This window comes from Leuresthes tenuis, unplaced genomic scaffold (genome assembly GCF_036924035.1).
Source record: "Leuresthes tenuis unplaced genomic scaffold, fLeuTen1.0.hap1 SCAF_21, whole genome shotgun sequence".
NCBI classification, from domain to species: domain Eukaryota; kingdom Metazoa; phylum Chordata; class Actinopteri; order Atheriniformes; family Atherinopsidae; genus Leuresthes; species Leuresthes tenuis.
In genome coordinates, this window is record NW_027325375.1 from 1824708 (window position 1) to 1838802 (window position 14095).

At 42.8% G+C, this 14095-nt stretch overlaps 2 protein-coding genes across 4 annotated transcripts in view; one reads left to right on the forward strand and one right to left on the reverse strand.

Annotated features, from left to right (window-relative positions):
* The window catches only part of ehbp1l1b (EH domain binding protein 1-like 1b), a 36007-nt gene extending 29155 nt beyond the window's left edge, over positions 1-6852 (forward strand). For all 3 annotated transcript variants that reach the window (XM_072374272.1, XM_072374273.1, XM_072374274.1), the window contains 9 exons: positions 620-944; positions 1860-1930; positions 2056-2104; positions 2202-2248; positions 2536-2656; positions 2959-3058; positions 3134-3207; positions 4140-4254; positions 5856-6852. In XM_072374272.1, the coding sequence (XP_072230373.1) occupies positions 620-944; positions 1860-1930; positions 2056-2104; positions 2202-2248; positions 2536-2656; positions 2959-3058; positions 3134-3207; positions 4140-4254; positions 5856-5943 (990 nt within the window). In that variant the 3' untranslated portion in view covers positions 5944-6852. The remainder of the gene's footprint in view (positions 1-619; positions 945-1859; positions 1931-2055; positions 2105-2201; positions 2249-2535; positions 2657-2958; positions 3059-3133; positions 3208-4139; positions 4255-5855) is intronic.
* A 1900-nt stretch (positions 6853-8752) lies between these two features.
* On the reverse strand, positions 8753-13608 carry cd248b (CD248 molecule, endosialin b). The gene is made up of 2 exons (XM_072375221.1): positions 12631-13608; positions 8753-10502 (listed from the first exon to the last, which is right to left on the reverse strand). The coding sequence occupies exons 1-2, from the start codon at positions 13073-13075 to the stop codon at positions 8791-8793; spliced, it is 2157 nt and encodes a 718-aa protein (XP_072231322.1). The 5' UTR covers positions 13076-13608; the 3' UTR covers positions 8753-8790.
* Between the last annotated feature and the right edge of the window lie 487 nt (positions 13609-14095).

Below are 14095 nucleotides of genomic sequence, written 5' to 3' on the forward strand. Positions count from 1 at the left end.
CTGGCAGAACCAGAACCAGGAAGAAACCTCTGGCAGAACCAGAACCAGGAAGAAACCTCTGGAAGAACCAGGAAGAAACCTCTGGCAGAACCAGACTCAGGAAGGAACCTCTGGCAGAACCAGAACCAGGAAGAAACCTCTGGCAGAACCAGACTCAGGAAGGAACCTCTGGCAGAACCAGAACCAGGAAGAAACCTCTGGCAGAACCAGGAAGAAACCTCTGGCAGAACCAGAACCAGGAAGAAACCTCTGGCAGAACCAGGAAGAAACCTCTGGCAGAACCAGACTCAGGAAGGAACCTCTGGCAGAACCAGAACCAGGAAGGGTGGCCATCCGCCTGGACCAGCTGGGGTTTGAGAAGACAGAAAAGAGGGAAAAGAGGGGGAAAAACACCATAACAGCATTCAAAGGATACCTGCTGGAACAGGGAAACACAAGTTAATAACCACAATAATGTCACATGGACAGAAAATCATTTGAGATGATGAGATTTCAGTCCAGCTTCAGAGTATAAATTCATATAAATCTCAAAGCTCATGTTGCGTTCCCTCTGGTCAGATGGAGCAATCTGTAGTTTTGCATTGTTAATGTCGGTGTTGTCTCTCTTTTCTGGCATCAGGCGTTTGACGGCTTTGAGGCGCTGGGGATCTCTCGTCTGTTGGAGCCGTCCGACATGGTTCTGCTGTCCATCCCTGACAGGCTCATAGTCATGACTTACCTCAGCCAGATCCGCTCACACTTCACAAACCAGGAGCTGAGCGTGCTGCAGATAGAGCACAACAGCAGTCAGTCCAGCTATGGCCTCGCCCTCTCCGGTCCCGCTCCCACCAACGTCGATGCTGCGGCTTTCTGCATGGCCAGACTGAACGAAGGCGTGAGCCTGGAGGAGGGAGGGAGCAGCACGCTAGTTGTGCCGCCACCGAGAACCAAACGGGCGGTGAAAGGTAAAAGGCTCGTTTCTCTCTGTGGACATTTCTACTTTGCACTTTTAATCGTTTTTATTTTCTGGTTTGATGCAATTAAGTGATTTTTTACTGTTATTCGTCTTCATTGATTGAGTCTCATCACAATAAACTGTGTGCACAGCTTTTAATTCACTCTCTCAAGTCTTCCTTCCAGTTTTTGAATACAAATGTGTTCATATCCTGAATTTAAACGCTGAAATAAAGAATTAATCCAGTGCAAAAGAGGATGGAGACAAAGGAGTGGAAATTTCTGGAAGAAAATGAGCTCACATGAGCATTTCTCCAGCTTAACTGAGGAATCTAAAGTTGAATCAGGGAAAGAATAGATAAGCAGCAACTGCTTATTTAAGATTCTTGTCTTAAATTGATTTTCCAGCTTTACAGACAGCAGATAAGTCGCGCTGATTTTAGTGGAAATGTGTTTAAAATGACACTTTTTCTTGGAATGATGCAGTTGTAAACATAGCATCTATCAATCTATAGAGGAAAATGATTGAATATGACACTTTTTAGGTAATTTAGGTAAATATTTCTCTCTGTATGGGAGCTATTAAGTTTGTTGTTGTTTCTTTAAAGCTTCTTCGATGTCTCTGAGGTCATATTAGCCTCGTTTCCCTCGTTAACGCCGTGTTTTCTGTGTTTATTTCAGATGAGGGCTTTCTATTTGATGTTTTCTCTGTGATACTCATTTAGATTTATTATATTAAAACGTATTGAGAACTTTGATGCTGTTTATTGGTGCTGTTAATCAGCCCAGTCAGTCCTAATTAACTTAAATATGATCTGTGTTTCAGCCTTTAGTCTTTATAGATTGACTTAATGAGTAGAATGACTGGCATTGACCCGAGTTTTGTGCACAGTTTTCACAGAGGCTTTAAATGTGATCTGTTTTAGCAGATGAGTCAAGGACCCCGGTGCCGCCCCCGAGGTCGACTGCCAAAGCAGCCAAATCTGGACCGGCTCAGGTGACTGTTTTTATGTTGCTTCTGTAACGGATGAAAAGCTGCCCCATCTGTGTGATGTCATTGTGCAAAATTAGGTCGGATGTCTTGCTTATAGAAGTTAATTCAAGCTCGATGATCTTTTCCAGGATGGAGATACAAAGACTGACTCCACATCAGACAACTCAAATAACACAGGTAGGCACCTGAAAAAGCCTTTCTGAGACAACATGTCTGCATTCTGCACCCTCTTATCTTCATTATTGGTGTTCCTTTTCTTCTTCTTGGTTTGCAGAGCAGCAGAGTGTAGCTCAGCCTCCTAAACAAGACGAGGAAACAATGGTCAGTTATGTGTTCTTCCCTTTCCTCCTCTCAGCTTCAAATCTACATCTCTTTGATTCTTACGGCAGCGTAATGATTAGCTGCACCCAGGGCAGAATCACGTTGGTATTTCCCAAACCTCTGACCTCTTTTTAATCTTTGACCATCTTTTCCAACTCCACCTTCCCTTTGCTTTCCCTTTTTCTGTCTCTTTGTGGCTGCTGGCCACCGTCTTGTGCATGTTCTTGTGCATGTGCTGGTGTGTGTTTGCACCCCTGTGTGTGTGTGTGTGATGCGGTTTGTGTCAGTGTCTGCAGGACACCAGCCAGTATGTGTTAAGTGAACTGGCAGCGTTGGAGACGGAGCAGAAGCACATCGACAGCAGAGCAGCTGTGGTGGAACGACGACTGCGAAGCCTCATGGAAACAGGCGAGATCTTTAAACTCTCTCAAAATAAAATAACTTTAATTGATTTAGAAGAGTTTGTGTGGTCGGACAGTGACAGTTTGGTCCTATTTCATCCTTTGCATGAAATTAGAAAAAAGAAAAACTGCCACTGAAAGTATTTTAAACCCAAGTTTAAATACATAAGAACTTTGCTCAAATTAAGCTCAAAATCCTTGACCTTTACTGTCCGGATTACCCGGTTCTCCCTGTACTTTGCACACTGGAATACGGAGTTTATTTCAGCATTTGTGTACTTACAGTTCTTTATTTATCTGGTTGAACAGGAAGTGACCGCGATGAAGAGGAAAGGCTGATACAGGAGTGGTTTACTTTGGTGAACAAGAAGAACGCTTTGATTCGCAGGCAGGACAACCTGGAACTGCTGTAAGTGTTCAAGAAGTTTGCTCTCATACCGTAAGCATCCTTTATTATTTATTACCTTTATATCCTTATCTGCAGACAAGAGGAGCAGGATCTGGAGAGGAGATTTGAGCTTCTGACCAGAGAACTACGGGTCATGATGGCTATAGAAGGTCAGTAAGCAGCAGATTTTAAATGTTATTTATTTTCTAATCTAATCTAATCTCTGTGTTTGGAAAGTTTAAAAGTTTAAAAGCCCTTCTACACCTTTCTGTCATTTTCTTCCTACTTACTCCCACAACCAACAGGCCAAAGCTAGCCAACAAAGTTCTCACGAGCCATGTTTTCAAAGTACTCAACAAAGATCATGTTTTGTTTACTTCGCCGCAGTTTTCAGGTTTTACTTGTTTTAAACCATGAATAGGAGGCTGAGCAGGTTTCATTCCAGCTGGTTCTTAACATCTTAATGGAAGCACAAAGTGTAGAAGTATCACACACAGTCCCAGTTTATTCCTTTCAAATCAGTTTCCACACTTTATCCCTCAGCATTATTCCCTCAAAGCCATTCAAAGCAAGTGATAACCTTCCACAACATTAACCGCGAATCATGCTCAAACTAAAGCTTTTTCCTATGGGAACATTTCCATTAAAACAGAAGTAATCTGCTGTGTTTTCAGTTCCTCAGACAGTTTATGTTGATGTGTTTGCTTTTTCAGCTTTTTCAGCTTTTTCAACAGAGCATTTACTGTGATTTGCTCGTGACTCGAGGCATTTTGGAGTTGACAGAAAACAATGGCAACTGTGTATTCTTTGTTTCAGGGTGACCCCGTTGCTAGGCAGGAAATAAGCAGATGCCTTACGTGGTTACTTAGACAAGTAATGAAAGCCTGGGTTACAGTATAAAGCAAGCATAAGTCACACAGTGACAGAGAATAACTTCCTTTGGTGTTTACTTGCACAAAAAAGGTCATACAGCCCACTGCAGGAAAGGGAATCTCTTTAAAACAAATTGAGACCAATTCAATCTGTTGATCTGTTGATAATGTAAGAATAGAAAAAATGCAGAGCCATAGATTATGCAAAAGCTGTGCTGACTGTTTTACAGACTGGCAGAAGTCTTCCACTCAGCAGCAGAGGGAGCAGCTGCTCCTCCAGGAGCTGGTGTCATTAGTCAACCAACGCGATGAGATCATCAGAGACATCGATGCCAAAGAGCGAGGGTGAGTTTATGTCCATAAAAAGGCAAAAACATGTCACAGGAAGATAACGCACGCATTTGGCTGTCATGTTTCAAACTGAATTTAGAAAATTAAAGGGGAACTCTGGTATTTTTAAACCTTATTTCTGCCATTGAAATACGTTCATCTGCTCACCGAGAACAGTTTGGTGAAAGTCGGCGTCCTTCAGAAGATATTTAGATAACTGGAGATCCATATAACGGAGAGAACGGGGCTTAGAGGATGCAGCCTCTAAATAAGGCATTATCTGTCCAATACTTTATGTCACAACTGGGTCCCTCCGTTGGTCCCAGGATTGTCTCTAGCAGCTCCTACACCACGCCTAAGACAATCCAAACTCTGTTCATGTGTCGTCCCACGATGGTGGAATGACCTACCGAGCGCTACCAGAACAGGGGCGTCCCTGTCTATCTTCAAGAAGCTCCTGAAAACCCAGCTCTTCAGAGAGCATCTCCTATCCCAGCACTTACCTTGTACTTCCCTACCCCCTCTATCTCTGCACTTTATCTTTCTGCACTTCCTTCTATGCCTGCACCCTATCTCTACTCTGTCCCCTCTGACAGAGCCGGACTCCTGGACTTGTTAGAACAGTTAGCATAGACATAACTTGTTAGCATAGACTATGCTAACAGTTAGCATAGACTTGTTAGAACAGTTAGCATAGACATAACTTGTTAGCATAGACTATGCTAACAGTTAGCATAGACTTGTTAGAACAGTTAGCATAGACATAACTTGTTAGCATTAACTTGTTAACTTGTTCCTTCTATGTAGTTTATTGTTAGCTTTTTGTATAGCTGTTATATCTTCATTTGTAAGTCACTTTGGATAAAAGCGTCTGATAAATACAGAAACATAAACAACTTTAAGATGAATGAATGGGATGACGTCATCGACGCCCCCCTGCAGCACAGTTTATTCACTCCGGTAAGAACGTCCATCTTACTCAAAGTCTTCGTTCACATTGTAAAAATCTGATAAATATCCTGCCATGTTGCACAAAACTATCAGCAGCAAACTCTGTGTGAAGTTAGCCGACTGTCACAGAGCACGGAGTGAATAAACTGTGCTGCAGGGGGGCGTGTGGATGAAGTGGTCCCAGTAGAGTGCCTGTGTAGAAATCCCTCCGTTAGCTCTCCTATAGCTGCAAGTAGCCACATAACAGCAGCTAAGAGCTAACAGAGCTATGAGCTAACAGCTAACAGCAGCTATGAGCTAACAGCTAACAGCAGCTATGAGCTAACAGAGCTATAGCACACGTTCATTCATTCATTCTTCTTAAAGTATTGGTGAAATAAAGACAGATAATGCCTTATTTAGAGGCTGCATCCTCTAAGCCCCGTTCTCTCCGTTATATGGATCTCCAGTTATCTAAATATCTTCTGAAGGACGCCGACTTTCACCAAACTGTTCTCTGTGAGTAGATGAACGCATTTCATGCCAGAAATAAGGTTTAAAAACACCGGAGTTCCCCTTTAATAATTGTTGAAATCATATCTGTAATTTTTACGCCTTGTTGTTATTATAAGTGATGAACTGCTTGGCTACAGATAGTCATGAGCTGTTTGTGATTGTGTTCGCAGTGCGCTGGAGGAGGACGAGCGCCTGGAGCGAGGCCTGGAAATGAGGAGGAGAAAGTACAGCAACAAAGACAAATGTGTGCTACAGTGAGAGGGACGAGCACGAAAAGCCTTTGTTTGGGATTCTTTAAAAAGAACATTTTCTGTAACTGAAGATAAGAAGAAAAAAAAAATCTTTCGGGACTTTGGGGCTTTGCATTTTCCATTTTTTTAAGTGCTTTTATCCTCCCAGAGATGTGCCCTGAACCTGAGGCTCCAAAGTGTGTGTTCTGTGAAAGTTGCACATCGAAGTTTCAGTGTGTCTTAATGTTATAGTATTATTTTAATTCTCTTTACCTATTTTTATTTATTTAAATGATGTGTCATGACGTCAAACTTTGACTGCCTCTGTGTTGTTTTTTGTGTGTTCACATATTCATTTTCAGTATTCAGACACTGGTTTATCCTCTTTTTGTCTGGGGGACGCTGTGGATGAGCCCTCTTCATCATAGCAAGAGATTTTCAAAACTGTGGCCAGGTGTGCCTTCCGTTGCTTATTATCAGCACACGAAGGGATTTGTTCTCTTTCAGGTGATGTTGACTTTGCCTGTCAATTTCCAAACTTAAAAGGAATTCTACAAACATGTTGAGACATTTAAAAAAACAGAATTGTGCGTGATAGATCGAGCTGGACTCAAACCCGCAATATTTTTAGTGTGGGATACAAGTTTCCAACTTCAGGATGGTCCTAACGTGGCTTTTCTTGATCCTGGAAGTAGACTCAAGAATGCTCATGGTGATTTTCAGCTTGAAGATTTTATTTGAGGTGACTTTTGTAACCACAATGAAAGAGTTCCCTAATTTCTGAATTGTTTGACTACTGTGTGCATGCTGTTTCAGGTGTGCTGATAAAGTGGTACCCATCACGCACTGCATAGGCTACCGAGTGTGGCTGTCTATATTTATGAGTGTATGTTGACAGTTGTGATGAAGATCAATAAATATTGGTTGGTTGCTTCTATTTGTCCATCATGAATGAAATGAGTCAGTGTTGAAAAGGTGATGCTTTTGCTTTTTAACTAATATAAGGTCCCTAAATAACTGATTTATGCATAAATCTGTGTGCAAGATTGTAGTCTGCCGACAGAATAGCTTTTAATTTAATTTGATGTTAATTTTTATTTTGTGTAAACCATAAAATGTGTCACATTGTGACCCAGAGACCAGCTTATCTGTGAAAAGATCAGCTCACTCAGGTCACACAATAGCTGGTATAATCAGTTAGCTTTATACAGGAATTATAATGCCCTTCTCTGGTTTATGAACTTTTTTTAAAATGACCTCCATAATTTTGATCAGGAGTGAATTTAGGTAATGACGTCATAATGGTGTGTAGAAAAAAAAATAAATAGAAAAAGCATTTCTCATGTTTAGCCGGACAATGCTACTGTAAAAAAGATACACGTGACCTCAGGAAGTTCAATTTCATGTGACTTTTTAAGCTAATTCCTTAATCTGTATTTTCTTTCATGCTGTGATGGAGGCCACCACGTTGACACGCAGCTTTGTTGATATGAAAGGGTTAATTTTGGCAATTTAAGATTAGTTTAGTACTTCTAGATATTCAGCATTGGAATTATTGATTGATTTATCAGGAAATAGTTTGAGGTCCTTGTGTAATAAGGTCATATACATAAATATATATATATAAGACCTTGTTAGCATAGACTATGCTAACAGTTAGCATAGACATAACTTGTTAGCATAGACTTGTTAGAACAGTTAGCATAGACATAACTTGTTAGCATAGACTATGCTAACAGTTAGCATAGACTTGTTAGAACAGTTAGCATAGACATAACTTGTTAGCATAGACTATGCTAACAGTTAGATAGACTTGTTAGAACAGTTAGCATAGACATAACTTGTTAGCATAGACTATGCTAGCACTTAGCATAGACTTGTTAGAACAGTCAGCATAGACATAACTTGTTAGCATAGACTATGCTAACAAGGTCGTAACAATTCCTAACACGTGAAATATCGCGTGAGCCCGCGAGATTAAGGCGTGAAATGCAGATCCAAGATCGCTTCCGGCAAAATAACTTTGATTCGTCGCCAACTTCGCAAGAAACTTGGTATGTATTAAGACATTAATAGTTTAGATATATTAGTTTGACCATTTTAATTATTTAATTTCCAGTCACTGCTGACGATATCATGAATATTGCTTTATATAAATACACCAACGTGTTTTGTGATTATCGGTGCTCTCAGATCTCACGCAGTCACGCTTTTCCATCTTTTGTCACGCACTCCCGCCACACATTGTATTTGTCACGCTGAAAAAAAATTATAATGTAAGTTTCTCTGCCGATATCGGAAAGAAAGCGCGTCTCCCATTAGTCTGAGCAGAGCCGTTATCAATAACACTAATAATAATAATAATATTAATGAAAGAGCCTAATTTCTGCGACCTGCCTGCTGGATTATATATCCAAAAAGTGTTTTTTTTGCTTTCATCTACCTTCAATTCACATTTGCAGAAAAGGCTAAGACCGGTAAACCTGATGGTATTGGAGAGGTGAGCCCAGGGGAAAAAACAGGTTACTACAAAAAAACCTTTTTACCAGGTTTACTACAGGTAAAAAACCTCATCAGCTGTGGATTTTCACCAAAGTCTCCAGTTTAGTTTTACACCCAGAGAGCTAAAAAAACATAACCACACCCTTTAATTGGTTAGTACCCTTTTTTTAGATATTTAATGTTACAAACCACACAGTAAACATCAGTTTAATGGTTTTATTGAAATTTAAAAACATGATGAGAGTGAGTTATTTACAAAGGCTGTGCCACAGAAAGTATTAGAGCAAGCCAGCGGTGCTATATCCAAATTGTAGTTTTAGTGACCAGTCTAACAAACATCTAAACACATCTGAGTGTTCGTCTGTTTCAGGGTTCATGCTTGGTTTTTGCCTTCCCTCCTGTCAGGAGGCGTTGAAGGAAGTACCCAGCGGTGGCAGTCTGAAAAGCTGAGGCTCTTGTCCACAGCACAGCTGGTGCAGTAGACGATCCCCAGAGCCAGCATCACTACGAGGAACACGCACAGTGGCACCAGCAGGGCCACGAGCAGCCAGCTTTTGTCATGCTTCTGTTTACCTGCAGCAAAGTCTGCTGTGCTGTTGGTATCCTTTGTGCTGTCCACATCTGTCTCACCTGTCCCACCTGGTGACCTATTTGCAGTTTCAGCTACTACCCCACCACCAGGTTCTCTATTTCCTGTCTTAGCATCATTATCAACTTCATTTCCTGTGCTATACTTTTGAGTTGGGGAGGGGGCTGTTTGGTACTGCCTGGGGAATACATCATCCCATTGGTTTAAATGATTGTCTGACCTCTGATCCATGTCAGGGGAGACAGCAGGGGCCCCAGGGGCCTCTGTCCCCCAGTCAATGTCAAGGTTAATATCAGCTTCGAACTTGGGATGAGGAGTGAATGAGATGAACCATGGAACATTGAGCTCAACAGAGTCACTGGGGTCAGGGGTCAGAGTGGAATATTCTCCATCATCACCCCAAGGCTTGCAGGTAAGTCCATCTGACTGCAGGTCAAAGCCCCTGTCACAGTTACACTGGTACCCTCCATTGAAGTTGAGACACTGATGCTGGCAGGGCGACCCCCCCACACATTCGTCCACGTCTACACACTCTCCCCCGCTGCCCAGCTCGTAGCCGGGGTTACACAGGCACATGAAGGACCCCACCGTGTTCTCGCAAGAGCCCTCACAGCTGCCCTCATCCAGACACTCGTCGATATCCTCGCACTCGCCCTCATCGTCTGGCTGATAACCCTGGTAGCAGGTGCAGTGGAAGGTGCCTGGGATGTTGACACAGAGCTGTGGACACGGCTGCTGTTGACATTCGTCAACATCAGAACATCTCCGGCCATCTGGACCCATTTGGTAGCCTGGGGGGCATGTACAGCGGATGCCCCGAGATGTTTCCACACAGTCGTACTCGCACCCCATCTCCACGCAGACCTCCTTGATGTGGGGCTGGTCGGTGGGGCTGGCAGAGTCTGAGGACAGCTCAGTTGGGTCGGTTTGGCTCAGGGGGTCAGGCCTGCAACTGTAGCCATCCTCATTTATGGTGAAGCCCTCAGAGCAGTAACAGTAGTAATCTGTGTCTGTGTTCTGGCAGTACTGCTCACATCCATGATCCCTGCTACACCAGTCCTGGTTCTGTGGCGCTGCACCGGAGGAGCAGAGAGGGGCATCCTTTGACCAGCCCACCGTCTCATCATCTCTCTTCATGCACAGCACGGTCTGCTCAGCAGGAGCATCTGGGTTTGAGCTGTCTGCAGGACACGGCAGAACAGCTACAGACCCATAGGGAATGTGGGTCAGCAGGGTGCTCATGAGGTGAAATGGCGTGTAGTAAACAGGTGGACCTCTACCCTCATCCTCCAGCAGCGAACACATTCCTTTGTAGTTGTACTGGCACACATATCCATCCAGCGGCAGTGCACAGGAGCCATCGACCCACCGGAAGTTGTCTTTGCTCTCTCGTCCATTCTCAGACGTATTGATAGTCATGGCCACACAGCGAGGGGCTGCACATGTCCCGGGGGTGTCTTCACGGAGCCAGTTGGTGAACTGGCCATCCTGGTCTCCTGTTGGAAGATAAAAACAGAAAAAAACAAAAAAATAGAAATGATATTCCAGTCAAAATATGTTGTTTTAACTCTTTTATGTCCACCCAACCTATGGTGGCTGCATCAGTGCTTTGCAGTTTGCAGCAGGGCCTACTTTGATACCGCCACAAGGAGTCGCCAAAAACTTAGCAATCAAAATCCAACGCATACAGCTTTTAAAGTGCCAGTTATTCTTGGAGCAACAGTACCCTTTTGTCCCCGTTATTTCCAACAAAAACAGGGGGAGGTTTGGCTCTAAGCAGCTTGTTAACAAGCTGTTGGTCCAAAAAGCTATTTTTGTTCCCAGAAATATACCACAGCTGTTGGAGCTTCTTTACAAATTTATCATATTTATTAGATTTATTGCTTCACTCATTTTCTGTAGAGTTTTGCAAATTTGGTAAGCCAATGAGTAAATGTACATGTTATTCTGCCCTATTATTGCACTTCTTGCACAAACCAAAATTAATGCTCGCCATGATTATTTCTCACAAGAACATACTCAACCCACTCCATTCAAAACAGTTTATCCAAAACTAATGCAGACAAACCCGTTGTTCTGTCATTCTGAGTAAATAAAAGCAAAACTACATTCCTTGGTACGATTCTGGGCAAGAGAGGCGTGAGAAACTAAATCTTTTAAACCGTGACTGTAGAAAAAATTTAAGTGATCTGGCAGATTGAAAATTTGATGTCTCTTGTTAATGTAGACACATCTGGTTTTTAGTAGGTTTGCATAATGACCAAGTCAGGCTGAGGGGTGGCAATGAGGTCACTTTACTGGTTGCACCAGTTCTGTCTCTGAAACTGAAAGATTTAATGCAATAACCACAGAAGAAATGTGGTACCAAAGTCTCACTGATGTGTGCGGCCAGGGGATCGAGCCTCAAAGTGGTTTTATTTCAATTTATCATCATGAAAGATGGATATAGAATGTCGTTTTTTATACTAAGGGCTGTGAAACCAGTTTATTAAAGCGTGAAATTAGCTCACGGACGGATTTATGAACACACTAATCCTCATTCCTGTTAAATCAGGATAGATCTTGCATGAAAACTTGCATCCACAGATTTTTAAAGTCCAACTCCAGCAATCATTCATTTCCACATGAACTATATTCACCAAAATTAAACCATCTGACCTTTTTGCAAAAAGCATATCAAAAACTTTCAAACAACCTGGTATTTTTCCTCATGAAAATGCCAGTCTGACCCCACCCACAATTCCACCAGCTGGGGAATGATGCTCTATGCCCTACCTCCGCTATATTATACAATGGCCAGTTCTATTACTACAGCTCATTATGTTTGAACCAAAGAGTGATTCTCAAGAAGAGGAAGCTAAATTAGAATTAGAAATGACCGAGATGTTCACCGCCCACAGGCCTGGAAATTTAAACAATGGCAATTTAATTTGTGAAGCAGCTTTCTGAAAAATAGAGACTCGTGTCTTCTCTGGTATTTTTGATGGGACACTGCAATGTCTCCAAATAATCTAAATGCCCTTCTATAATGCTTTAACATATTTTGACATGATGGCTCACAGAATCTGAATTTGTGCTCTCAAGGTCACCAACAGAAGATTTTGAGCCTGCCTTCTTCACAGCAAGAGCAAAACACACCAAGTAGCATCTCCACCTAGCTAGTGCTACCTTCTCCTCATATCATGCTAGCTTCTCGCATCATCAATTTATTACAGTGCATGTACATCTGTACAGCCCCATCTCGCAAGAAGCCTGGATTGTTTCCACCAATCTTCTATGTAGACTTTTCAGACTGTTTGACCTCTTCTTTCTGAGGCTGCAGGTGGTGCTTTGCAGGATCAAAATGAAAACCCTTAGCATAGCATTGATGGATGTTCAATCTCATATCATGTGACACAAAAAGAAAATCCTATAGACATGTTTATAAGGTCAAAAACTTTATCAAAGGGGGACTTTAGAAGTTTCTTTAGAGGCTAAATTCTGCGTCTTAGATATTTCTAATGTTTTCTCTGCCTTGAGGAAATTCTATATGATCTAATTTGATAAACACCAATAAAAAACTTTATATTCAGCCATGGAGTAAAATACTGGAAAAAGTAAAAGGTCAAAAAGGTGAGACTTTGCCTGTAACCCAGACGAATCCTCTGAGCGGTCGGTTGGATGAACACTGACGTGGGGGCCTGTGCAGCCCAATCCAGAGGCGAAGCCTCTGCCTGGACCCTTGAGCCTCAATTGCCGACAGAAGCTCATGGACCACACCCGCTGCTTCCTTGGTATGCATCGTCGCCAAGGTCCCACCTCGCTCCCGGCAACTCCGCCCAGCCTCCCTGAAGATTCTCTTTTGGAGGAAGACAGCGTAGCATCCCTCCTGGTTACACAGCCCATCTTTCTCTGCTAGCTGAAATTGTGGCTGCTCCCCATCTGGGTTAGGGTTGGGGTTGGGGTTGGGGTTGGGGTTGGGGTCTCTCAGCCTCTGGCCTCGGCTTCCAGGGACGACACAGACTGTCAGCAGCCACAGGATGCACAAGAGATTCATTTTGCTGAAGCTGCTCCTTATGATCTTTTGCATCCTCCGCCAAGACACACTGTGTAAACTAAGCCACCATTCACAGGAATATCGCCAACAATGTCAAAATAGATATCCTAACAGTGGAAACAAATGGTCTTTACTGACCTCTGACCCCAACAAACTTGGACCAAACTGACCAACTCCAGACTTTTTTCTGTCCCGTCTAAGTTTTTGAATAAATAATCAGGTCCGAGTGTCCTTTTATTCAAAGTGGTTTGATACAGATAAACCCAGAAAAGCTCAAACGCTGCACCCTTCAGTGCAGAGTAAATCAATCTCCATTCAAGCTGTCAATACTGCTGACACTTCAGAATAGATTTCAGCACGACCTAAGAGAATCCTTTCAGAAAGTCCAATTAATTCCAGTATGGTCCAAATCACAGTCCATTGAGATACCTGTGAGATTCAGAAGGGTTGAAAAAGGCAATCTGCCCTTCAGACAAGTCAAAAAAAGAGAGTCCATGTATGAATTCAATACATTTCAGTGATAGAAATCCTGCACTCTGTCTGATCCTGCCGGGGCTTTCTTGCCACTGCAGAGTTGGCTTTCTGATGGAACCTCAGAAAGAGAGAAAGATGGAGGAGGGCGGGAAGGGGGGTGGGCTACGTAGAGGAAAAAGAATTGTGAGTTTTTGGAAGAGGGGGCTGGTAAACTGTGCAAGTGTATAAGGGTGATCTGGAGGAGCTGAAAGCCCTTGGAGGAGTTATGAAAACCATACGGCACCGTTCTGTCCCCTATCTAGACACACATGCACTCTCATGGACGCGCAGCATTAATGCTGCACAGCATCCACAGCAGTGGAAAGTGTTTGTCAGCTTTGTGAGATGCAGAAATAGTCTCCTTGTTCCTCTGCTCCTCTACTTTTTCTCCTCCACCATCTGTTTTTCTGACCGTCTCACCTTCTTTGTCTGACTGTCATGTGTTTTTTTTTGTCTTTTTCTTAATTTCAATCTGTCTCCATCCCTCTCTCTTCACCTTTTTTTCCACACCTCCTCCTCCTTCTCTTTTCCCGTTGTTCT

Excerpts from the sequence above, each read along its gene's own strand:
- cd248b (XM_072375221.1), bottom strand. The coding sequence starts at position 13,075 with ATGCAAAAGATCATAAGGAGCAGCTTCAGCAAAATGAATCTCTTGTGC. Across the intron at positions 10,503-12,630 it reads AGGATTCGTCTGGGTTACAG|GAGACCAGGATGGCCAGTTC; the intron begins GCAAAGTCTCAC and ends ATCTTCCAACAG.